The sequence below is a fragment of the Chiloscyllium plagiosum genome, unplaced genomic scaffold (genome assembly GCF_037043375.1).
Source record: "Chiloscyllium plagiosum isolate Xiang-an unplaced genomic scaffold, Cpla_swu_hap1 HiC_scaffold_6, whole genome shotgun sequence".
Taxonomy (NCBI): domain Eukaryota; kingdom Metazoa; phylum Chordata; class Chondrichthyes; order Orectolobiformes; family Hemiscylliidae; genus Chiloscyllium; species Chiloscyllium plagiosum.
The window spans coordinates 55728961-55751643 of record NW_028270144.1 but is presented as its reverse complement, the minus strand read 5'-3'; the positions used below and the strand labels follow the sequence as shown (position 1 = coordinate 55751643).

General features: G+C 45.2%; 1 protein-coding gene and 1 long non-coding RNA gene across 5 annotated transcripts in view; one reads left to right on the top strand and one right to left on the bottom strand.

Annotated features, from left to right (window-relative positions):
• Positions 1-22683, top strand: part of LOC122550565 (angiomotin-like protein 1) — a 260953-nt gene that overhangs the window by 7135 nt on the left and 231135 nt on the right. For all 4 annotated transcript variants that reach the window (XM_087988016.1, XM_087988017.1, XM_087988018.1 and 1 more), the window contains exon 2: positions 14474-14594. In XM_087988016.1, the coding sequence (XP_087844142.1) occupies positions 14501-14594 (94 nt within the window). In that variant the 5' untranslated portion in view covers positions 14474-14500. The remainder of the gene's footprint in view (positions 1-14473; positions 14595-22683) is intronic.
• LOC122551132 (uncharacterized) overlaps positions 1-22683 on the bottom strand; it is a 79843-nt gene that overhangs the window by 11719 nt on the left and 45441 nt on the right. The gene's annotated exons all lie outside the window — the stretch shown is intronic.

Here is a 22683-nt window from a genome sequence, read left to right as displayed (position 1 = left end):
GCTTAAAACAGGCGCGGTCATCAATTTTTCTTTTAGAATTCCAATTAACTTTTTCTCCTCCTCCTCCCATTTTATTCTATTGGGTGCCTCCTCGATGAGTTTTAGGTACAAGTCTTTAGTAAGGGGGGCATAGTCATCTATCCATAACCGACAATAGCCTAAGAGTCCCAAGAACCTCCGTAATTCCCTCTTAGTCATTGGGAGGCCTAGTTCGATTATTGCCCGCACTCTTTCCGGACTTATTCGTTTCTGTCCCTGGCTTATCAAGTGTCCCAGGTACTTAACCTCTTTCTCGACATATTGGAGCTTCTTCTGACTCACTCTTAACCCCTTCTCAGCTAGGTAATTTAAGAGGGCATTAGTCCCAAGTAGGACGTCCTCCTCCGTGGGTCCGGATAATAGGAGATCGTCCACGTATTGTATAAGCTTAAGGGCCGGGGACAAGGTTAGTCCCTCCAATAATTGTTCCAGAATCTGCCCGAACAGAGTCGGGGACTCAGTGAATCCTTGGGGGAGCACTGTCCACCTGTACTGCTGTTTTCTGCCAGTATCAGGATCCTCCCATTCAAAAGCAAAAAAATCCCTACTGTCCTTGTCCAGGGGGCACGCCCAGAAGGCATCCTTTAAGTCTATAACACTAAACCAGCCGTGGTCCGGGGGTATTCGCCCCAGAATAGTGTATGGGTTCGGTACCACAGGGTGCCGTACTTGGACAATTTTATTTATTTCCCTTAGGTCTTGGACCATTCGGTAGCTCCCGTCCGACTTCCGGACCGGCAGGATGGGGGAATTGTATCGTGACATACAGGGCTCTACCAAACCATCTTTTATTAGGTCTTCCATAACTGTCTTCAGGCCCTGCCTCCCTTCCCAAGAGATGGGGTATTGGCGCACTCTGACGTCGGGGCTCTGGGGCTTTAATTTTACCTCCACAGGTCGAATTGCGAGCCCCCCCCGGTTCCCTTTGACGACCCAAACCCTAGGGTCTATCTCTGTCAATCGGGACTCACTAAGGTATGACATGGTAACGGCTAATTCATCCTCTTCTCCCACTTCTATTCGTAATCCGAAACGGACTATCAAATCCCGTCCCAACAACCCATAGGGAAGATGGGGGAGGTGAAGGAGTTCCACCTGGAGCTCCTCCTCCTCCAGCCGTAAGGGTTGTGGTTTGAATATTTTCGCACTAAAAACCCCACCCTTAACTCCTGAAATGTTTAATGTTTTAGCTTGGAAGCCAACCCCCCTAGGATGGAGGGGGATTGAGGACCTGCCGGCGCCTGTGTCAACTAAGAAGGTAACATCTTGTCTAAATGGGCCCACCTGTAAATTTACCAGGGGTTCTTGGTAGGCCAGTGTTCCGATCCTCCCCTGACTTCCCTAATCCATTTGTTCACGCTCCATTTCATACATCCCTTCTCGCTCCCTTTTAAACTCGGGACAATCCCTTTTGAAGTGTCCCAGTTTCCCGCAATGGTAACATCCAGCCATTGGAGGCCGCTCAAATCCATAAGATCCTCCTCTCTCACCTCTGCCCCGTCTCGCTCCTCTCCCTCTCCGACTTTCCCTCGACCTTCCTCTTTCCACCCCATAACCTCCCTCCCCCATTCCGGTGGATTTACAAGCTTCCCGTACGGCTGCCACCATCATTTTTGTCTTCTGTTTCTCCCTTACTACATCCCTCTGAACGTACACCTTCTGTGCTTCCCGCAATAATTCCGCAACGTCTTTTTCAGCCCATTCCTCTATTTTCTGTATTTTCTTCTGAATGTCAGGCCATGATTTAGTCACAAAGTGCACCTTAAGCAAGCCCTTGCCTATTTCCCCATCGGGGTCTAAACCTGAATACTTTCGCATGGACTCCCGCAAACGGTCTAAAAACTCACTCGGGGATTCATCCTTTTTCTGTCCAACTTCGAATGCTTTCGCTAAATTCCGCTGTTTAGGCACGCAGGTTTTGATTCCCCTGATTATAAGGCTTCTGAGATCTGTCATATTGGCCCGTCCCCCCGCGTCGTTATGATCCCACCGGGGGTCCTCTAAGGGGTACTTCTGCTCTCCACGCTGAGGGCCTCCCTGATGCTCCTTATCCCAAATGGCCATTGCACTATTCCGGATCATAACAATTTCATCGTAATTAAATAATATTCTCATCATGGCCTGTAATTCGGCCCATGTGTATATACTGGGCCCCAGAAATTGGTCCAGTTGTATTCCCACACTGATGGGGTCGTCCAATAGACGGGGTAGTTCGTTACGGAGTTGCCGGATATCCCCAGAATTTAAAGGTTGTACTACGAACCCAGTCCGTTCATTCCCAAACGGCACCTCTCGTAAGGGGTTCAGCTGTTCAATATTGTCACTCCTCCCAGCTCTCAATCCCTCTTCTCGGCCCCTCCGCATCTCGAGTCGGACCGATTTCCTAGTGCCTGGGGTGGGTTCTGCGCCCCCTCCTGTGCTCCCCCCAGCAGTCCCTGCCTCACTGGTCATAGCCTGCTGGGAATCGGACTTATCCATCGCAGGAGGGAGGTCCGCGCTGGACGCCTGGTCGTGCGCCTGGTCGTGCGCCTGGTCGTGCGCCTGGTCGTGCGCGGGTGGTATATACGGGGGCGGGGCAGACGGTGGCAAACCGTCGGTGAGGACGTCCCAAGGCTTCTGGGGCTTCCTCGGCTCTGTTTGGGGAATCAGAGGATAGAGACGCGTGGGACCCTCACTATCGCCTGCCAGCCAGGCGGCGGCGTATTTGCTCTCTTCTGGGTCAAACGGTTGTTTTCTGTTAACATATACATTTAGGATTTGACACACCCAGTCTTCATCAGATCCATATTCGGGCCAAACTACCGAGGGGGCGCGGATAGGTTCCTTGGTCCATATAAAACAACAATATTTTATCATGGTCTCTTTCTTTAAGTCCCTTGTCCTACTACTGTCCGTCCATAGACTTAACTTCCTACCTAATGGACTATCGGGGGGTATTTCTTTCCCATTTGCAGTCTTCCCTGACTTCTCCTTAATAAATTCAGAAGTCTGATTTCCCATGGTCTATCTTCGGTCCTGGTCTTAAACGCCTAAAACGTTTTCACAGATGACCGTCAAAACCACAATTTCCTGTGGCTTATCTTCGGTCCTGGTCTTAAACGCCTAAAGCGTTTTCACAGATGACCGTCAAAACCACGTGGCCAACAAGGAAGAACAAAAAAAATCTCTTACCTTGATCCGTGCACGGAGTTGTCTGGCCTGTTTAAATGTGTGTACCCCGCGTATAGTCACTAACCAGTCGTCCCAGCACTCGTCCGTGTGTTCCTTTTCCAGGATTCAAAATTATTTTTAATGAGCCGGGTCACTCTCTTGGCCGACGGCTGACGGACCAAGCCGATCCAGTGAGCAGTATAAATATATACCAGACGCGTCTTTTTGTATCAGACTTGATCCACGAGCCGAAGAGAGAGCCCCGGCAATAATTATTGCATCCCGGGCGAGACCCCCAATTGTGCAAGATAGGGACCTCTGCGACCCCCCATCAGGCACTCTGCTTCCCTTCCCAAGAACAAAGACACGGAGGAGTTCGTCCAAAACTATGTATTCAGTTCTGCAGAACCGGGTGTTACCTCAATGGCTTCCCACGAGGCACACACACAGATTGTAATCCCCGCGCATTATATACATGTAGTAATGGGCTGGGCCTTCTACTGTCTCAGCCAATGGGTGTCAAAGTTCCCCACTGTCCTCCCTGATGGATGAGATTATTTGGTTCATCACCCAGCCAATCAGTGTTTGAGTTCACCGTTCTCCCTTATATGGATGATGATGTACAGCCATGGGTTGTGGGCAGTCCCTCAGCCACGAGGAAAGCTGTTTCCATTGTTCCATTCATGAAAATCTAGGGGAGTATCTGCTGGTGCTTACTACAGGGTAGAAAGGACTAAAATGGTGGCTTTGTACTTACTATGTGCTTACTACAACAGTTAATGATTTAAAAATTACACCACCCCTTACACATGCAATTCCAGTCTCCTTCCTATTGGAAAGATATTGTGAAACTTGAAAGGGTTCAGAAAAGATTTACAAGGATGTTGCCAGGGTTGGAGGATTTGAGCTACAGGGAAAGGCTGAACAGGCTGGGACTGTTTTCCCTGGAGCGTCGGAGGCTGAGGGGTGACCTTTATAGAGGTTTATAAAATTGAGGGGCATGAATAGGATAAATAGGCAAAGTCTTTTCCCTGGGGTCGGGGAGTCCAGAACTAGAGGGCATAGGTTTAGGGTGAGAGGGTAAAGATATAAAAGAGACCAAAGGTGCAACTTTTTCACGTAAAAAGTGGTACGTGTATGGAATGAGCTGTCGGAGGATGTGGTGGAAGCTGGTACAATTGCAACATTTAAGAGGCATTTGGATGGGCATATGAATAGGAAGGGTTTGGAGGGATATGGGCCGGGTGCTGGCAGGTGAGACTAGATTGGGTTGGGATATCTGGTCAGCATGGACAGGTTGGACCGAAGGGTCTGTTTCCATGCTGTACATCTCTATGACTCTATTTGACAGAATAGGAAAAGGAGACCTGCATGCTAGACCCAACATGTCTAGATGGAGGTAGTAAAGGAGGTCAGCAGCTGTATGGCCATCCTGACAATGTTCCAGCCCTGTAAGAAGCTGAATAACCTCCTTTGTTCTCAAGTGGATATCAGCAAGGCATTCAACAAGGTTCCACATGGGAGACTGGTTAGCAAGGTTCGGTTTCATGGAATACAGAGAGAACAAGCCATTTAGATACAGAACTGGCACGAAAGTAGAAGACAGAGGGTAGTGATTGAAGGTTGGTTTTCAGACTGGAGGCCTGTGACCAGTGGAGTGCCACATGGTATGGTGCTTGGTCCACTACTTTTTATTATTGAATAGGCTGGGGCTGTTTTCCCAGGAGCGTCGGACACTGAGGGGTGACCTTATAAGAGGTTTATAAAATCATGAGGAGTATGGATAGGATAAATAGAGAAAGTCTTTTCCCTAAGGTGGGGGAGTCCACAACTAGAGGATGAGAGGGGAAAGATAACAGACCTAAAGCGCAACTTTACATGCAGTGGGTTGTCAGTGTATGAAATGAGCTGATAGAAGTAGTAGTGCAGCATTTAAAAGGCTGGGTATTTGTATATAAAGGGTTTAGAGGGATATGGGCCAAGTGCTGGTAAATGGGACTAGATTAGGTTACAATATTTGGTTGGAATGGATGAGTTTGACCGAAGTGTCTGTTTCTGTGCTATGGATATCTATGACTCTAAGTCTTGTTCCTAATGTGGTTTCACAGCTATGGAAGAAAGTGTGACGATATGCATTGGTAATGGGGAATGAGTTCATGACTAGGCAGTGATCAGAGTACTTGTTCAAGGAGATTTGCACTGGTAAAGTGAGGAATGTATGCATCATGGATCCTGTGCTAAGGTTTACATTGCAAAGATGTGTATCCAAAATGCAACAATCTCTTACTCAACCTAATATGATGAGTGGAGTGTGCATAATCTTTATCCTTTCTCTGATCCTGGCAGCCACCATTTCTGAGGGACTGGCATTGATCTCTGAGATGGATGAACCATCTTAACCCTTTCTCCATATTGCATGTTGCTTTGAGTAGTATATTATCATTGGGAGAATGTTAATAGAAGAGAGATTTCAGGATACGAAAGGGCTGACAACCTGTAACAATTAGTGTGTTACAAAGGGCTCAGTGTTGGGGCCACAATTATTCCTATATATTAATAAACTGGATGAGGTAAATTACATAAAAATAGGTGGGAGAATGATACAGAATCTGCAGATGGATACAGATAGGTTAAATGAAAGAGCAAAAATCTGTGTGAAATGTGAAGTTATGCACTTTGGTAAGAAGAACAAAGAAGCTATTATTTAAATGGAGAATGACTGCTGAAAGCTAAAGCACAGATAGATTTGGGAGTCCGTGTACATAGTTTGCAAAAAGCTAGTATACAAGTTCAAAAGGTGACTGGGAAGGCAAATTTGAAAATAGCGTCTAGATAATGGAATTCTTGCTGAAACTCTTTAAGGAACTAATCAGGCCGCTCCTAGAGTACTGAAAAAAACTGTTTTGGTCCTTTTTTTTATCTAAGGTAAGGTATATTGGCATTGGAAGCAGTCCGAAAAAGGTTCAATAGATTAGGCATGAAAGACAGGTTGATAGCCTGTATTCATTGGAGTTGCTGGAAGGTGGAACTAGGCTGGGTTGGGATAACTGGTCGGCATGGACGGTTGGACCGAAGGGTTTGTTTCCATGCTGCACATCTCTAAGATTCTAAATGAGAGGTAATCTTGTTGGAATATATCAGATTACTAAAAGGCTTGACCAGGTAGATGCTGTATCTCCTTGTGGGAGAGTTTAGGACCAGAGGATATAATCTCAGAATAAGCGGTTGTTCATTTAAAACCGAGAAAAGGAAGAATTTCTCTCAAAGGTAGTGAATCCATGGAACACTTTACTGGAGAGGGCTATGGATGCTCAGTTACGTATATTCGAAGCTAAGGCAGCCAGACATATGAATATTTAATCCATAACCAAGGAAAGTGGAATTGAAGATTACCAGATTAGTTATTTCATTGACTGGCAGAGCATACTTGATGGGCTGGGCAGAATGGCACACTTCTTGTCCTATGTCCTATGGTCTTAGTATCCTATTACATTGCTTATGATTCCACAAATGTTTCACATCCTCTTGTTAAAATATATACTGAAATAAAACAACATGGCTCCACAGGATTCAGACTTTGCAAGTTCCCTGCAGCAGATCTTTGTCTAACATTTCTTATAACTGTTCCACACTGTTAAACCTAAATTCACTCTGTCTAAGCACCCTTTGATTTCTTTGCTATGATCTGCCTTACTGATTGCAAAACAAAGCTTTTCACTGTACCTAGCTACATATAATTACAATAAATCAAATCAAAACTGTTAATGGTAATTAAGCCATGACCAGTTGTCTGGAGCAAGACTTTTTGCCAGGAATAGAGCACATTTTCAGATACTAACACTCATGTGAGTTTGTATGCATTTGCTGAATGGGAGCCACAAACTGGCATTGGCACAATCTCTAGATCGGGTGACAATGGCTGTGATAGAACTTGATGCTGAACCATAGGCAGATAATGAGGAGGTCCATGGAGATTTGACAGAGATTCCAAAGGATATTCCAAAGCATACCAAGAACAGTAATGGGATCTATTCAAGCTATAAGCACTGGAATCTCCCACTCTTTCAAACAAGTGGCCTTTTCATTGAGAGGTTGGTGATTCTCACAGACAGCAAAACCCAAAAGCTCAGAGGTTTCTCAGGTCATATTCTGACATGGAGTAAGTGAGGACTGCAGATGCTGGAGATCGGAGTCAAAAAGTAGAACATAGAAACATAGAAAAAATACACTGATCGAAGCCCACCTAACCTACACTAGCCCACTATCCTCCATATGCCTATCCAATGCCCATTTAAATGCCCATAAAGAGGGAGAGTCCACAACTGCTACTGGCAGGGCATTCCATGAACGCACGACTCGCTGAGTAAAGAATCTACCCCTAACATCTGTCCTATACCTACCACCCCTTAATTTAAAGCTATGCCCCCTCATAATAGCTGACTCCATACGTGGAAAAAGGTTCTCATGGTCAACCCTATCTAAACCCCTAATCATCTTGTACACCTCTATCAAGTCACCCCTAAACCTTCTTTTCTCCAATGAAAACAGCCCCAAGTGCCTCAGCCTTTCCTTATACAATCTTCCTACCATACCAGGCAACATCCTGGTAAACCTCCTCTGCACCTGTTCCAGTGCCTCCACATCCTTCCGATATTATGGCGACCAAAACTGCACACAATACTCCAGATGCGGCCGCACCAGAGTCTTATACAACTGCAACTTGACCTCAGGACTCCGGAACTCAATTCCTTTACCACTAAAAGCCAGTATGCCATTATGCCTTCTTCACCGCACTATTTACCTGGGTGGCAACTTTCAGAGATCTGTGTACATGGACACCAAGATCCTTCTGCTCATCCACACTACCAAGTATCTGACCATTAGCCCAGTACCCCATCTTTTTGTTACTCTTACCAAAGTGAATCACCTCACACTTACCTACATTGAACTCCCATTTGCCACCTTTCTGCCCAGCTCTGCAGCTTATCTATATCCCGCTGTAACCTGCCACATCCTTCCTCACTGTCAACAACTCCACCGACTTTCGTATCATCCGCAAACTTGCTCACCCAACCTTCTAGCCCCTCCTCCAGGTCATTTATAAAAATGACAAACAGCAATGGTCCCAAAACAGATCCTTGCGAAACACCGCTAGTAACTGCACTCCAAGATGAACCTTTACCATCAAGTACTACCCTCTGTCTTCTTCCAGCCAGCCAATTCCTAATCCAAACCTCCAACTCGCCCTCAATGCCATACCTCCGTATTTTTTGCAGTAGCCTACCATGGGGAACCTTATCAAACACCTTACTAAATTTCATATACACCACATCTACCGCTTTACCCTCGTCCACCTCCTTAGTCACCTTGTCAAAGAATTCAATAAGGTTTGTGAGGCACGACCTGCCCTTCACAAAACCATGTTGACTATCCTTGATCACATTATCCCTATACAGATGTTCATAAATCCTATCCCTTACAATTCTCTCTAAGACTTTGCCCACAACAGAAGTGAGACTCACCGGCCTATAGTGACTAGGGTTATCCCTACTCCCCTTCTTGAACATGGGAACCAAATTTGCTATCCTCCAGTCTTCTGGCACTATTCCTGTAGACAACGAGGACATAAAAATCAAGGCCCATGGCTCTGCAATCTCCTCCCTTGCTTCCCAGAGAATCCTAGGATAAATGCCATCAGGCCCAAGGGACTTATCTATTTTCACCCTTCCCAGAATTTCCAACACCTCTTCTCTACATACCTCAAAGCCGTCCATTCTAATTAATTTTGACTCCGTATTCACATCGGCAACAATGTCCTGTTCCTGAGTGAATACTGACGAAAAGTATTCATTCAGTGTCTCCCCAATCTCTTCCGCCTCCACACGCAACTTCCCACTACTATCCTTGACTGGACCTATTCCTACCCTAGTCATTCTTTTTATTCCTGACATACCTATAGAAAGCCTTTGGGTTTTCCCTAATCCTACCAACTAAGGACTTTTCATGTCCCCTCCTTGCTGCTCTTAGCTCTCTTCAGATCCTTCCTGGCTACCTTATAACTCTCAATCGCCCCAATTGAACCTTCACGCCTCATCTTTACATAGGCCGCCCTCTTCCATTTAACAAGGGATTCCAATTCCTTATTAAATCACGGCTCCCTCACACGACCCTTTCCTCCCTGCCTGACAGGTATATACTTATCAAGAACACTCAATAGTTGCTCCTTGAACAAGCTCCACATTATCAATTACGCCCTTCCCTTGAAGCCTACTTTTCCAAGCCACGCATCCTAAGTCATGCCTCACCATATCATAATTTCCCTGCCCCCAGCTATAACTCTTGCCCTGCAGTGCACACTTATCCCCCTCCATCACTAGAGTAAAAGTCACCGAATTGTGGTCACTGTCCCCAAAGTGCTCACCTACCTCCAATTCTAACACCTGGCCTGGTTCGTTACCCAGAACCAAATCCAGTATGGCCTCACCTCTTGTTGGCCTGTCTACATATTGTGTCAGGAAACCCTCCTGCACACATTGGACAAACACCGACCCATCTAACGAACTCGAGCTATAGCTTTCCCAGTCAATATCTGGAAAGTTAAAGTCCCCCATAACAACCACCCTATTACTTTCACTCTTCTCCTGAATCATCCTCGCAATCCTTACTTCTACGTTTCTAGGACTATCAGGAGGCCTGTAGAAAACTCCTAACAGGGTGACCTCACCTTTCCTATTCCTAATCTCAGCCCAAACTACCTCAGATGGCGAGTCTTCATCCATTGTCCTTTCCACAGCTATAATACTATCTTTGACAAGCAATGCCACACCTCCCCCTCTTTTTACCCCCATCTCTGACCCTACTAAAACATTTAAACCCTGGAACCTGCAACAGCCAATCCTGTCCCTGTTCCATCCATGTCTCCGTAATAGCCACAACATCGAAATCCCAGGTACGAACCCACACTGCAAATTCACCTACCTTATTTTGTATACTTCTTGCATTGAAGTATACACACTTCAAGCCACTTTCCTGTTTACAGGCACCCTCCTTTGAGATTGATGCCATGTTCCTAACCTCCCTACACTCCAGGTCCTGCACCCTAAAGCTACAGTCTAGGTTTCCATGCCCCTGCAGAGTTAGTTTAAACCTCCCCCAAGAGCACTAGCAAACCTCCCCTCAAGGATACTGGTGCCCCTCAGGTTCAGGTGTAGACCATCCTGTTTATAGAGGTCCCACCTTCCCCAGAAAGAACCCCAGTTATCCAGATTCTGGAATCCCTCCCTCCTGCACCATCCCTGTAGCCACGCATTTAACTGTTCTCTCTCCCTATTCCTCGACTCTCTACCACGTGGCGCGGGTAACAAACCAGAGACAACTCTGTTTGTTCTAACTCTGAGCTTCCAACCTAGCTCCCTGAAAGCCTGCCTAACATCCTCAGCCCTCTTCCTACCTATGTCGTCGGCACCAATGTGGACCACAACTTTGGGCTGCTCCCCCTCCCCCTTAAGGACCCGGAAAACACGATCAGACGTCACGTACCCTTGCATCTGGGAGGCAACATACCAAACGTGAGTCTCTCTCGCCCCCCCCCCCCCCCCCCCCAGTGCCCCTCACTGTCACCCATCTGTCTGCAATCTTTGGAGTTACTACTTCCCTAAAGCTCCAATCTATGACGCCCTCTGCCTCCCGAATGATCCTAAGTTCATCCAACTCCAGCTCCAGTTCCCTAACACGGTCTTGGAGGAGCTGGAGATGGGTGCACTTCCTGTAAATGTAATCAGCAGGGACGACCATGGCATCCCTCACCTCAAACATGTTGTAAAAGGAACATTGCACTGCCTTCACTGCCATCCCTCTAAAAATAATCTTTTTAAAAAAAAACTAGGTCTAAAGAATAGAACAAGCAAAATGCAGCACTTACCTACTTACCACAACGGGTCTTATTATTAGGTTAGAGGAGGAGGAGGAGGGTGGGTGGGAGGCACTACCCCTGTAGTGCCTCGGGTTCCTCTCCTGCGCGCTTTTATAGGGGGGAAAAAAACCTAACCAGGTAAGCTTGCGCTACACCAGCTTCCAGGTCCACTCCGCAGTTTTAAAAAAAAAACTTTCAAATTTAAACCGTTAAACAAACGTCACCGAGCCTTCAAGCAGCCACTGCCAACCAGCCCTTACCTGCTCCGCTGAGAGAGTATGGTGTTGAAAAAACACAGCAGGTCAGGCAGCATCCTAGGAGGAGGGGAGTTGATGATGTTTTGGGTGTAAGCCCTTCATCAGGAATATGGGCGTTAGGGTTAGCCCACCTTCTTGATGAAGGGCTTATATCTGATCCATTGGCTCCCTTGCTCCTCGAATGCTGCCTGACCTGTGGCTTTCCAGGGCCACACTTTTTGACTTATGTTCTGACGTGTATTCTATTGTCTTATCATAGAATTCAAACAGGCAATCCTGAGGCGGAAGAGAGACAAAATGGTTGAGTGGGTGATATGCCGGGCCATGGCGTTACAGATTGGGCTAGAGTAAAATTCTCCTGCTATTGATGGCCCACATTGCCTTATAGATGCCCAGTCTTGAGCTGCTAGATCTGTTGAAGTCTATCCCTCTTAGTACAACATGATGAAAGTTATTCTCCGTGTGAAGAGAACTATGTCTCCACAAGAATTATGTGGTGGTTACTCTTACCAATATGGTCATGGACAGTACTGTCATCTGCAGCTGACATATTGGTAAGGCTGAAGTCAAGTATATCTTTTTTCCCTGTCTTTAGTTCCTCACTACCTGCTACAGATCCAGTCTAGCAGCTATATCCTTTAGGAACTGACCAGATTGATCAGTAGTAATGATGCTGAGCTACTCTTGGTTGTGGACATTGGAATCCCCCAACCAGTATACATTTTGTGCCACCTCAGTGCTTCATTTAAGTGCTTTTTCTACATTGGTGGAGTACCGATTCATCAGCTGAGGGAGGACGTGTCATGGTAATCGACAGGAGGTTTCCTTACCCATGTTAACGTGAAGCCGTGAGACTTCATGAGGTCCAGAATCAATGTTGAGGACTCCCAGGGCAACTCGCACCTGACTGTAAACCATTGTGCTGCCACCTCTGCTGGGTCTGTCCAGTTCAGTTATGGTGACGGTGGTATCTGGGACATTGATTGTAAGGTATGATTCCATGAGTGTGATTTTTGTCAGGGTGTTGCTTAATCTGAGATAGGTCTCCCAATTTTGGCACTGGCCCCCAGATGTTAGTCAGGAGGACTTCGGAGGGTTGTTTCTGTTGTTGTCTTTCCCGGTGCCTAGGTTGATACCAGACCATCTGTCCAGCTTCATTTGGAGTCATCGAGATGTATAATATGGAAACGGACTTTTGGTCCATCTCTGCATGCCAACCAGGTATCCTTAATTAATCTAGTCCCATTTACCAGCATTTGGTCCATAACTTTCTAAACTCTTCCTTCTTTTCTACCCATCCAGATGCCTTTTAAATGTTGTAATTGTACCATTCTCCACCACGTCCTCTGGCAGTTCATTCCATACATGCACCATTTTTTGAGTTTTTTTAGCAATTGGTACAACTGAATGGCTTGCTTGGTCATTTCGGAGAGCAATTGAGAGTCACCTACATTGCTGTGGGTGTGGAGTCACACATGTAGGCCAGACCAGGTGAGGATGACAAACAGGAGGTTGGAAGAACACAAAGCCTGACAGCATCCAAAGGTGCAGAAGTCAACATTTTGGGTTAAGACCCTTCATCAGGACTGGACCTTTCGAGACTCAGTCCTGATGAAGGGTTTTGACCTGAAACGTCAGCTTCTCCATCTCCTGATGCTACCTGGCTTGCTGTGTTCTTCCAGCCTCCTGTTTGTCTAGTTTGGATTCCAGCATCTTCAATTTTAGTGAACCAGATGGATTTTTCTGACAATCTTATCATGTGACTTCTGACCATAGTTACCAGGTTATAGTCCAACAGCTTGATATGAAATCACAAACTTTCAGAGTGCTGCTCCTTCGTCAGGTGGAGTGCTCCGAAAGCTTGTGGTTTCAAATAAACCTATTGGACTATAATTGTGACTTCTAACCTTGTGCACCCCAGTCCAACAACAACGCTTGGCAGAGGGGGCTGAGGCCTTTATGTGGCCAATTAGAAAGCCTCAATAAGCCCAACAGTGGGCAGACTGCCCAACGCCTTATCCAAATCAAGAAAAGAGTCATGAATCTTTGGCATTCTCTTCCCCAGAGAGAATAATGGACTGAATTCTAAGGTAGAGATAAAATTAAAAATCACAACATCAGGTTATAGTCCAGCAGGTTTAATTGTGATCCACAATCACCTGATGAAGGAGGGGTGCTCCAAAAACTAGTGTGCTTCCAATTAAACCTGCTGGACTATAACCTGGTGTTGTGTGATTTTTAACTTTATATACCCCAGTCGAACACTGGCATCTCCAAACGTAGAGATAGGTAGATACTTGGCTAATAAGGGAGTCAAACTTTATTATGGGTAGACAGAAATATCAATTTGAGGTAACAGTCATGGAGCAGTTTAGAGAGGCCAAACTATTTACCCCTGCTCCTAATTCATATGCTTGTATGAATATTCCAACAAATCTTTTCCCCATAAATTTCAGCATGACTGGCATGCGTCTTTAAGCCATTAGTTTTGTTAGGCTTACACTTCTTTATTTGAACATGGGTTCAACAACTGTAAGGCTCTTGTCTTCTAGAATCACTCCCATACCCAAGGAGCAGTGAAAATGTGTGCTCGGAGCCTCGATATTTCCTCTCGTAGCTTCTTTTCTAGTATAGAAGTGAAGTCCAAAACCATGTCAGCACTTGAGGACCGAAAATGTGATGCAGCATTTGGTTGTCATTATCTCAATTTCCACTGCAGTACAGGCACATGTCAGTCAATGTTTCAGTGCTGCAGTGGACACTCAGACAGGGGTCAGGAGATCCATGATTGCTGCTCTGCGTGCTTTGACTAATACCTTTGTGGCCACAGATCTCAGTAATTTGTGTCATCAATAATGATATTTTGTGGGGCAAGTTTACATTAGCTGTTTCCTGAATCTCTCCGAATATCCTGAATGCCTGAAGCAGTAAAGATTGAAGTAATTAAAAAATCATAAATATGAAATAATATAGGACAATTTGTATGAATGTGGAAAATTTTAAACTATAATAAATTAACTGATAAAAGAGTACAGACACCTTGGACTAAAGGGTCTCTTTCTGTTCTGTATAACTCTATTGGATTAATGTCACTATGGCATTTCTGTTGTTTTAGGCTGGTTTTCCTATATCAATAAAAGGCATGGAACCCTGTGAAAATTGGACGTCTACAGCTTTGAGCAACTGGTTAACCCACATTGGAATCCATCAGATTGCTGACATGCTCCTAAGTGAAGGTATGTTTATCATGGAATCCCTATAGTGTAGAAACAGGTCATTTCGCCCAACAGGTCCACACCGATCCTCTGAAGAGTATCCCACCCAGACCCATTTCCCTACACTAGTACTCTACATTTCTGACTAATGTACCTTAACTATACATCCCTAAACATTATGGGCAATTTAGCTTGCCCAATTCACCTAACCTCCACATCTTTGGACTGTGGATGGGAACTGGTGCACTTGGGAGGACACCCACGCAGACATGGGAAAAATGTGCAAATTCCACACCGTCTCCCAAGGCTAGAATCAAACTTGGGTCCCTGGTGCTTTGAGGCAGCAGCGCTCACCACTGAACCAGCATGCTTTTGCAGTCATGCTACTTTATCAGTGTAGGAATATGGCAAACCTGACATTCACTCAGAGTGCAGTTGTGCCACTTAAGTATCTTCCCACATTTGCTGGCTATCTGCCAGTGGTAGGAGCTTACCGTCATGCACAATGGAATATCCAGTGAAACTCTGACAACATTCCAGTGGAATGAAATCTTCATTTCAGGAAGGGCTTGCTGCTCCCATGGCAATGACACTGCCTTCCCTCAATGAGATCCTCCTGAACGGTGCCCATAACGTGACATTCCAGCACTGACCATAATTTGCTGCTTAGCTGCTGGCCATCTGATTGAACTAGCAGCTCTCGACAAGCAGGCAGCCCCCATCAATATGGCAGCTACACTTAGTGACAGACACTTAACTGGCTATCACAACTAAATACAGTCCCAAATCCCAACATTCACTGAGGTGTGCTCATATTGCATCCTGCCATGTTTGGTTACAGTGTAGATAGGCAGGAGGCTGGAAGGACACAGCAAGCCAGGCTGCATCTGAAGGTGGAGAACTCAATACTTTGGGCATAACCCTTCTTTAGGAATGGAGGTGGGGGTAGAGGGAGCTGTAGATAAAGGGAGGGAGGGGTTATGAGTGGGGAGAGGGTCAGAATGGTGAGGTAGTGATAGGTGAATACAGGTGGTGGGTACGACTTGGTTGGTCGATGGGAGGAGTAAATCCAGTTGGTAGCTGGAAGGAAAGGTCAGTAGGAAGAATGGAAGGGATGAGGCAGGGCTGGAGAGGGGTTCAGGGAATGAGTCAAAGGTCATTTGAAATTGGAGAACTCAATGGTGAGTCCTCTGGGCTGTAGGCTGCTGTAGGTATTGTTCCTGCAATCTGTGGTCTGATTTGTGGTGTGATTGAGGAGACTGAGGATGGACATGTCGGAGAGGAAGTGGGAAGGGGAATTGAAATGGACGGTGACCGGGAAATCAAGCTGGCCCTTATGGGCCCGGCTGAGATGCTCGGCCAAATATTCCCCTAGTTTATGTTTGGTCTCACTGATGTAGAGAAGACCACTTCGGGAGCACCGGATGCAGCAAACTAGGTTGTAGGAAAAGCAGGTGAACCTCTGTTTCACCTGGAAGGACAGTTTGGAGCCCTGGATGAGGTAAGGGAGGTGGTGTGCCACCAGGTTTTGTATCTTTTACAGTTGCCAGGGAATATACCGGGGGAGAGAGGCAGGTTGGTGGAGAGAGTGGCACAAATAAAGGAGTGATGAAGAGAATAGTCCTTTCAGAAGACAGACCATTGGGGAGGGGAAGATGTTCTTGGTGGTGGTGTCCAGTTGGAATTGGCGAGTGTTTGAGGATGATATGTTGGATGCAGAGACTAATGGGGTGGAAAGTGAGGACAAGGGGACTCTGTCTTTTCTATGTTTTGGGGGCATTGTTTAGAGCAGTGGAATGGGGAATAGAGAAGGTGCAGTGGAGGGCTGTCTGGATGACTGAAGGGGAAAAGCATGTTGTTTAAAATAGGTGGACATCTAGGATGCTTGGGAGTGAAACTTGTCCTCATCAGAACAGATGTGATGGACATGGAGGAATTGGGGAAAATGGGTTGGAGTTTTTGCATGTTATGGATGGGAGAAGGTGTAGTCCAGGTAGTTATGGGATCTGTGGGTTTATAGTAAACGTCAGTCCGTGAACTGTCACAGGAGATGAAAACTGAGAGGTCAAGAAGGTGGGGGTGGGGGTGGGGAGAGGGGAAGGAAGATATCCAAGATAGACCAAGTGAATTTGAGGGCAGGGTGGAAGTTGTTGACTAAGTCTATGAATTGCTCCAGTTCAGCCTGAGTGCAGGATGCAGCACCAGTTCCGTCGTTGATGCAGCAGTAGAAGATCTGGGGAACAGTACCTGTGTATGTGCCAAAGAGGGACTGTTCAACGTAGCTGATAAAGAGGTAGGCATAGCTAGGGCCGATGTGAGTGCCCATGCCAATTCCTGGATTTGGAGGAAATGGGAAGAGTTGAAGGAAAAATTATTGAGGGTGAAGAGTAATTTGGAAAAGCAGGGAAGGTATTGGTGGAGGGGGACTGGATGGATCTGTTAAAGAGGAAGAAACTCTCCAATGCCCATAGACTGTCATTGTGGAGAATGGACATGTATAAGGACTGCATGTCCATAGTGAAGATGAAGCACTGGGAACCAGGGAACTGGATGCTTCCAAAGAGTGGAGGGTGTGGTTGGTCTCCTAGATGTAGATGGAAAGTACCTGGACCAAGGGGAAAGAATGGTGTCAAGGTGGGAAGAAGTGAGTTCGGTGGGGCAGGAGCATGTGGAGACAATGGGTCAGCTGGGGTAATCGGGCTTGTGGATCTTGGGGAGCAGGGAGAACCGGGCAGAGTTTGGCTTCAGTGACAGAACACCTGCAAAGTTCACAAATTTCCAGCCATGAAATTATTTCTGTTATTTCCTCCACGAAATCTGCCATTCTGTAGCAACGTCTCTCCGATACCAGGACAGGGATTGGTTTAGGGGATGAGGGCACATTGTCACACCAGGATTGGATAATGTGTTAAACCTTCATTGGTAACCCTGCTTTCAGTTATAGATCAATGCTTTCAACAACCTCCAGGAAAGCAAGCTGTTGTTCCAAATATGGCTGGCGCCCTTAACTATTTGGTGTCTCAGCCTGTCCTAAGTGGAGGATTTAGTGGAGTCCATCATCTATATGGCACTGGTATCAGCATTGCTGAAAGATGCTATTACTGAAGCCACAAAAATCTTGCAACAAGACCCTAATTCAGTGTCAAACGAGACACACTCATACTGGTGCAGTATATCAATGCCATCCACAAGAATTACACAGAAGTTGGAGGTTTTCTCCACCATCATCTGCGGTCTATGATAATAATTCTCACATGAACTATCCAATAAATTCAGAAATTGTAGGTGAACATATCATATATTTACTTTGGCTGGGCCACTAAAGTCCTTTAATTGAGTCAGATTGCAAATCTGTCTTCCAGCAAACTATTTCCTGAATGGTCCGTTGTTTTGCATTTGTTCCTGCATTGAGTATATGAATCTGTGTAGATCCTGCTAACTATACAGTTACCGATGTCTGAAGTAGGAATAGTAATTTGAAATAGTGTATTTTTGTAGCATATTCTTTCCTCTCTAGCTGCCTTGATTTGAAAGCCTGATACAATCAGTAAGCCTTTTCCGGTGCTCCAACCAGCTCCTGGAATTGATCCTAGTGACATTGCCTTGTTCAGCCAACTGTCTTCTGACTCATGTGAATTGATACATCTACCATCTGAAGGAAATTGCACTTCTTTTCTGCTCTTGACTCTTATAATAAATATTCTGTGTTGCGAACAGGACTCTCAGATGGTATGTTGCTTCCCAGGTGACAGGGTCAAGAGATGTCTTGGATCAAGTCTACAGGATTCTTAAGGGGGAGGGGGAGCAACCAGAAGTCATTGTACACATTGGTAACAATGGCATAGCTAAGAAAAGGGATGAGGACCTGAAAGAGAATATAATTAGTTAGGTTGGAAGCTAAAAGGCAGGATGAGCAAAGTAATAATCTCAGGATTGCTATTGGTGCCACAGGCTAATGAGGCTAGGAAAAAACAGCAAGTGCAGCTGAACATGTGGCTGCAGTGCTGGTGTGGGATGGAGAGCTACATCCTACATGGATGTGGACCATTTGGGATACCTCCTGGGGAAGGTGGGACCTGTACAAGGATGGGTTTCACCTGAACTGGAGAGGTACCAATATCCTGGATGAGAGGTTTGCTAGAGCTCTTTGGATTTAATCTAGTTGGCAGGGGGGTGGGAACTAGAGCTATGGATCAGAGGATGGAGTGGCTAGAGTACAGCCAGATCCAGCATGCAGTGAGTCTGTGAAGAGGGATAGTCATTTGATAGGGCAAATTTGCAGTCAGTATGATGTGTTGAGGTGAGTCAATTTTAACACAACTAGTATCAGGAATAAGGGTGATGAACTTAGAGCATGGATCAATACTTGGAACTATGATGTTTTGGCCATTATGGATACTTGGATATTACAGAGGTAGGAATGATTAGATGTTCCAGGGTTTAGATGGTTCAAAACAAATCAGGGAGGAGGTAGAAGAGGTTTCCTTCATCAAGGGCTTTCTGATGAAGGGCTTATGACTGAAATGTCAATTCTCCTGCTACTTGAATGCTGCCTGGCTTATGCTTGTGATGAGCAAAATATTGGACAGGATTCTGAGAGACAGGATTTATGATTACTTGGAAAACCATAGGTTGATTAGAGATAGTCACCGTGGCTTTGAGGTCAGGTCATGCCTCTCAAGCCTTATTGAATTCTTTGAGGATGTGACAAAACACATTGACAGATAGAACAGTGAATGTGGAATACATGGATTTTAGAAAGATGTTTGATAAGGTTCCCCATGGTAGGCTCATTCAGAAAGTAAGTGTGGGATATAGGGAAGTTTTGCTGTCTGGATATAGAATTTGATGGCCCATAGAAGGCAGAGCATGGTAGTAAATGGACAGTATTCAGTCTGGAGCTCAGTGACCAGTGGTGTTCTGCAGGGATCTATTCTGGGACCTCTGCTCTTTGTGATTTTTACAAATGATTTGGATGAGAAAATGTAAGGATGGGTTAGTAAGTTTGCCAATGAGATGAAGGTTGGTGGAGTGATGGATAGTTTGCACGGCTGTTAAGGGTTACAATGGGACATTGACAAGATGCAGAACTGGTTGATAAGTGGCAGATGGAGTTCAACCTGGAAAAGTGTGAAGTGACTCATTTTGAAAGGTCGAATTTAAATGCAGAATACAGGGTTAAAAGCAGTCCGCATTCTTGGCAGTGAGGAGGAACAGAGGGATCTTGGGGTCTACATCCATAGATCCCTCAAAGATGCCACCCAAGTTGCCACCCAGGTTGTTAAGAAGGTATATGATGTCAGAGTCTTCGAGATGTACAGCATGGAAACAGACCCTTTGGTCTAACTCGCCCATACTGACCAGATATCCTAACCTAACCTAGTCACATTTGCCAGCATTTGGTCCTCTAATCCTCCCTATACAAATACCTATCCAGAAGCCTTTTAAATGCTGCAATTGTACCAGCCTCCACCACTTCCTCTGGCAGGTCATTCCATACACATACCTCTGCGTGAAAAAGTTGCTCCTTGGTTCCCTTTTTATATCTTTCCCCTCTTCCCCCTAAACCTGTGCCCTCTAGTTCTGGACACACCCACACCAGGGAAAAGACCTTGTCTATTTATCCTTTCCATGCCCCTCATGATTTTATAAACCTCAATAAGGTCATCCCTCAGCCTCCGACGCTCCAGGGAAAACAGTCCCAGTCTAATCAGCCTCTCCCTAGAGTTCAAATCCTCCAACCCTGACAACATTCTTGTAAACCTTTTTCTGAACCCTTCCAAGATTCACATCTTTCTGATAGGATGGAGACAGGAACTGCATACAATATTCCAAAACTGGCCTAACCAATGTCCTGTACAGCCATAACATGACCTCTTAACTCTGATACTCAGTGCTCTGACCAATAAAGGAAAGTATACTAAACATCTTCGTTACTAAACTGTCCATCCGTGACTCCGCTGTCAAGGAACTATGAACATGCACTTCAAGGTTGCTTTGCTCAGCAAAATTTTCCAAGACTCTATCATTAAGTGGATAAATCCTATCCTTTCCAAAATGCAGCACCTCACATTTATCTAAATTAAACTCCATCTGCCACTCCTCGGCCCATTGACCCATCTGATCAAGATCCCATTATACTCTGAGGTAACATTCTCTTCGCTGTCCACCACACCTCCAATTTTAGTGTTATCTGCAAACCTACTAACTATGTTCACATCCAAATCATTTATATAAATGACTAAAAGTAGTGGATCCTCCCACCGATCCTTGTGGCACATCACTGGTTACAGGCCTCCAGTCTGAAAAGTAACCCTCTGTCTTCTACATTTTGAGTCAGTTTTGTATCCAAATGGCTAGTTCAACCTGTGTTCCATAAGATCTAACCTTGCTAACCAGTCTTCCATGAGGAATTTTGTGAAACGCCTTACTGAAGTCCATTTAGATCACGTCCACTGCTCTGCCCTCATCAATCCTCCTGGTTGTTTCTTCAAAAAACTCAATTAAGTTCATAATCCTGAGACAGTATATTCCTATTAGGATGAAAGGAAAGGCAGATGAAAGAAAAGATGTTGGGAATGCTGGATAGCTAGAGAAATTGAGGTTTTGGTTAAGAAAAAAAAGAAGCATATGTCAGGTATAGACAGGAGAGATCGAGTGAATCCTTAGCAGAGTATAAAGACAGTAGGAGTATACTTAAGAGGTAAATCAACAGGACAAAAAGGGGACATGAGATAGCTATGGCAATTAGGGTTAAGGTGAATTCAAAGTGCTTTTATAAATTCATTAAGGACAAAAGGTTAACTAGGGAGAGAATAGGGCACATCAAAGATCAGAAAGGCAGCCTATATGTGGAGCTGCAGGAGATGGGGGAGATACTAAACGAGTACTTTGCATCAGTGTTTACTGTGGAGAAGAACATGGAAGATATAGAATGTGGGGAATTGGATGGTGACACTTTCAAAAAATCTCCATATTACAGAGGAGGAGTTGCTGAATATCTTGAAACACATAAATAGATCATTCCCCAGGACCTGGTCAGGTGTACCCTAGAACACTCTGGGAAGCTAGGGAAGTGATTGCTGGGCTCCTTGCTGAGATATTTGTGTCATTGATCGTCACAGATGAGGTGCTGGAAAACTGGAGGTTAGCGAATATAGTGCCACTATTTAAGAAAGGTGTGAAGGAAAAGCCAAGTAACCCTTCACCATCACCCTCTGTCTTCTACCTTTGTGACAGTTCTGTACCAACTGGTTAGTTCTCCCTGTATTCCGTAAGATCTAAGCAGTCTACCATGAAGAACCTTGTTGAACACCTTACTGAAGTCTTGTAGATCATGTCCACTGCTCGGTCCTCCATAATCCTCCTTGTTACTACTACAAAAAACACAATCTGGTGTGTTGGCTTTCATTAGCAGGGGGATTGAGTTTAAGAAACATGAGGTTATACTGCAGCACTATAGTGCCATGGTTAGACCATACTTGGAATATTGTGTTCAGTTCTGGTTGCCTCATTATGGGAAGGATGTAGAAGCTTTACAGAGTGCACAGGAGATTTACCAGGATGCTGCCTCAACTGGAGGGCATGTCTTATGAAAAAAGCTTGAGGGAGCCAGGGTTTTCTCTTTGCAGTGAAGAAGAGTGAGAGGTGACCAGATGATGAGGCATAGATAGTCAATAGTCAGGGACTTTTTCCCAGGGCAGAAATGGTTATCACAAGGAAGCATAATTTTAATGTGATTGGTGGAAGGTTCGGGGAAGATGTCAGGGTTTTTTTTAAACAGAGTGGTGGGTGCATGGAATGCAGTGATAGTAGAGTCAGATACATTAGGGACATTTAAACAACTCTTGGGCACATATATGATTGTAAATTGAAGGGTATGGAGGTAGTTTGATTTTAGAGTAGGATATAAAGTCAGCACAACAGGGCCTGTACTGTTCTATGTTCTAAATATTGGAAATATGGTCACCTCTTCTGTGGATGCCAAAAGTCCCATGGCACTATTTTGAAGAAGAGTAAGAAAATTACATCTAGCATGCTTTCCAATTTTTATCCTTAAATAATTGCACAAGATACAGCTTAGTAGTTATGTTCACATTACTTTTTGTAA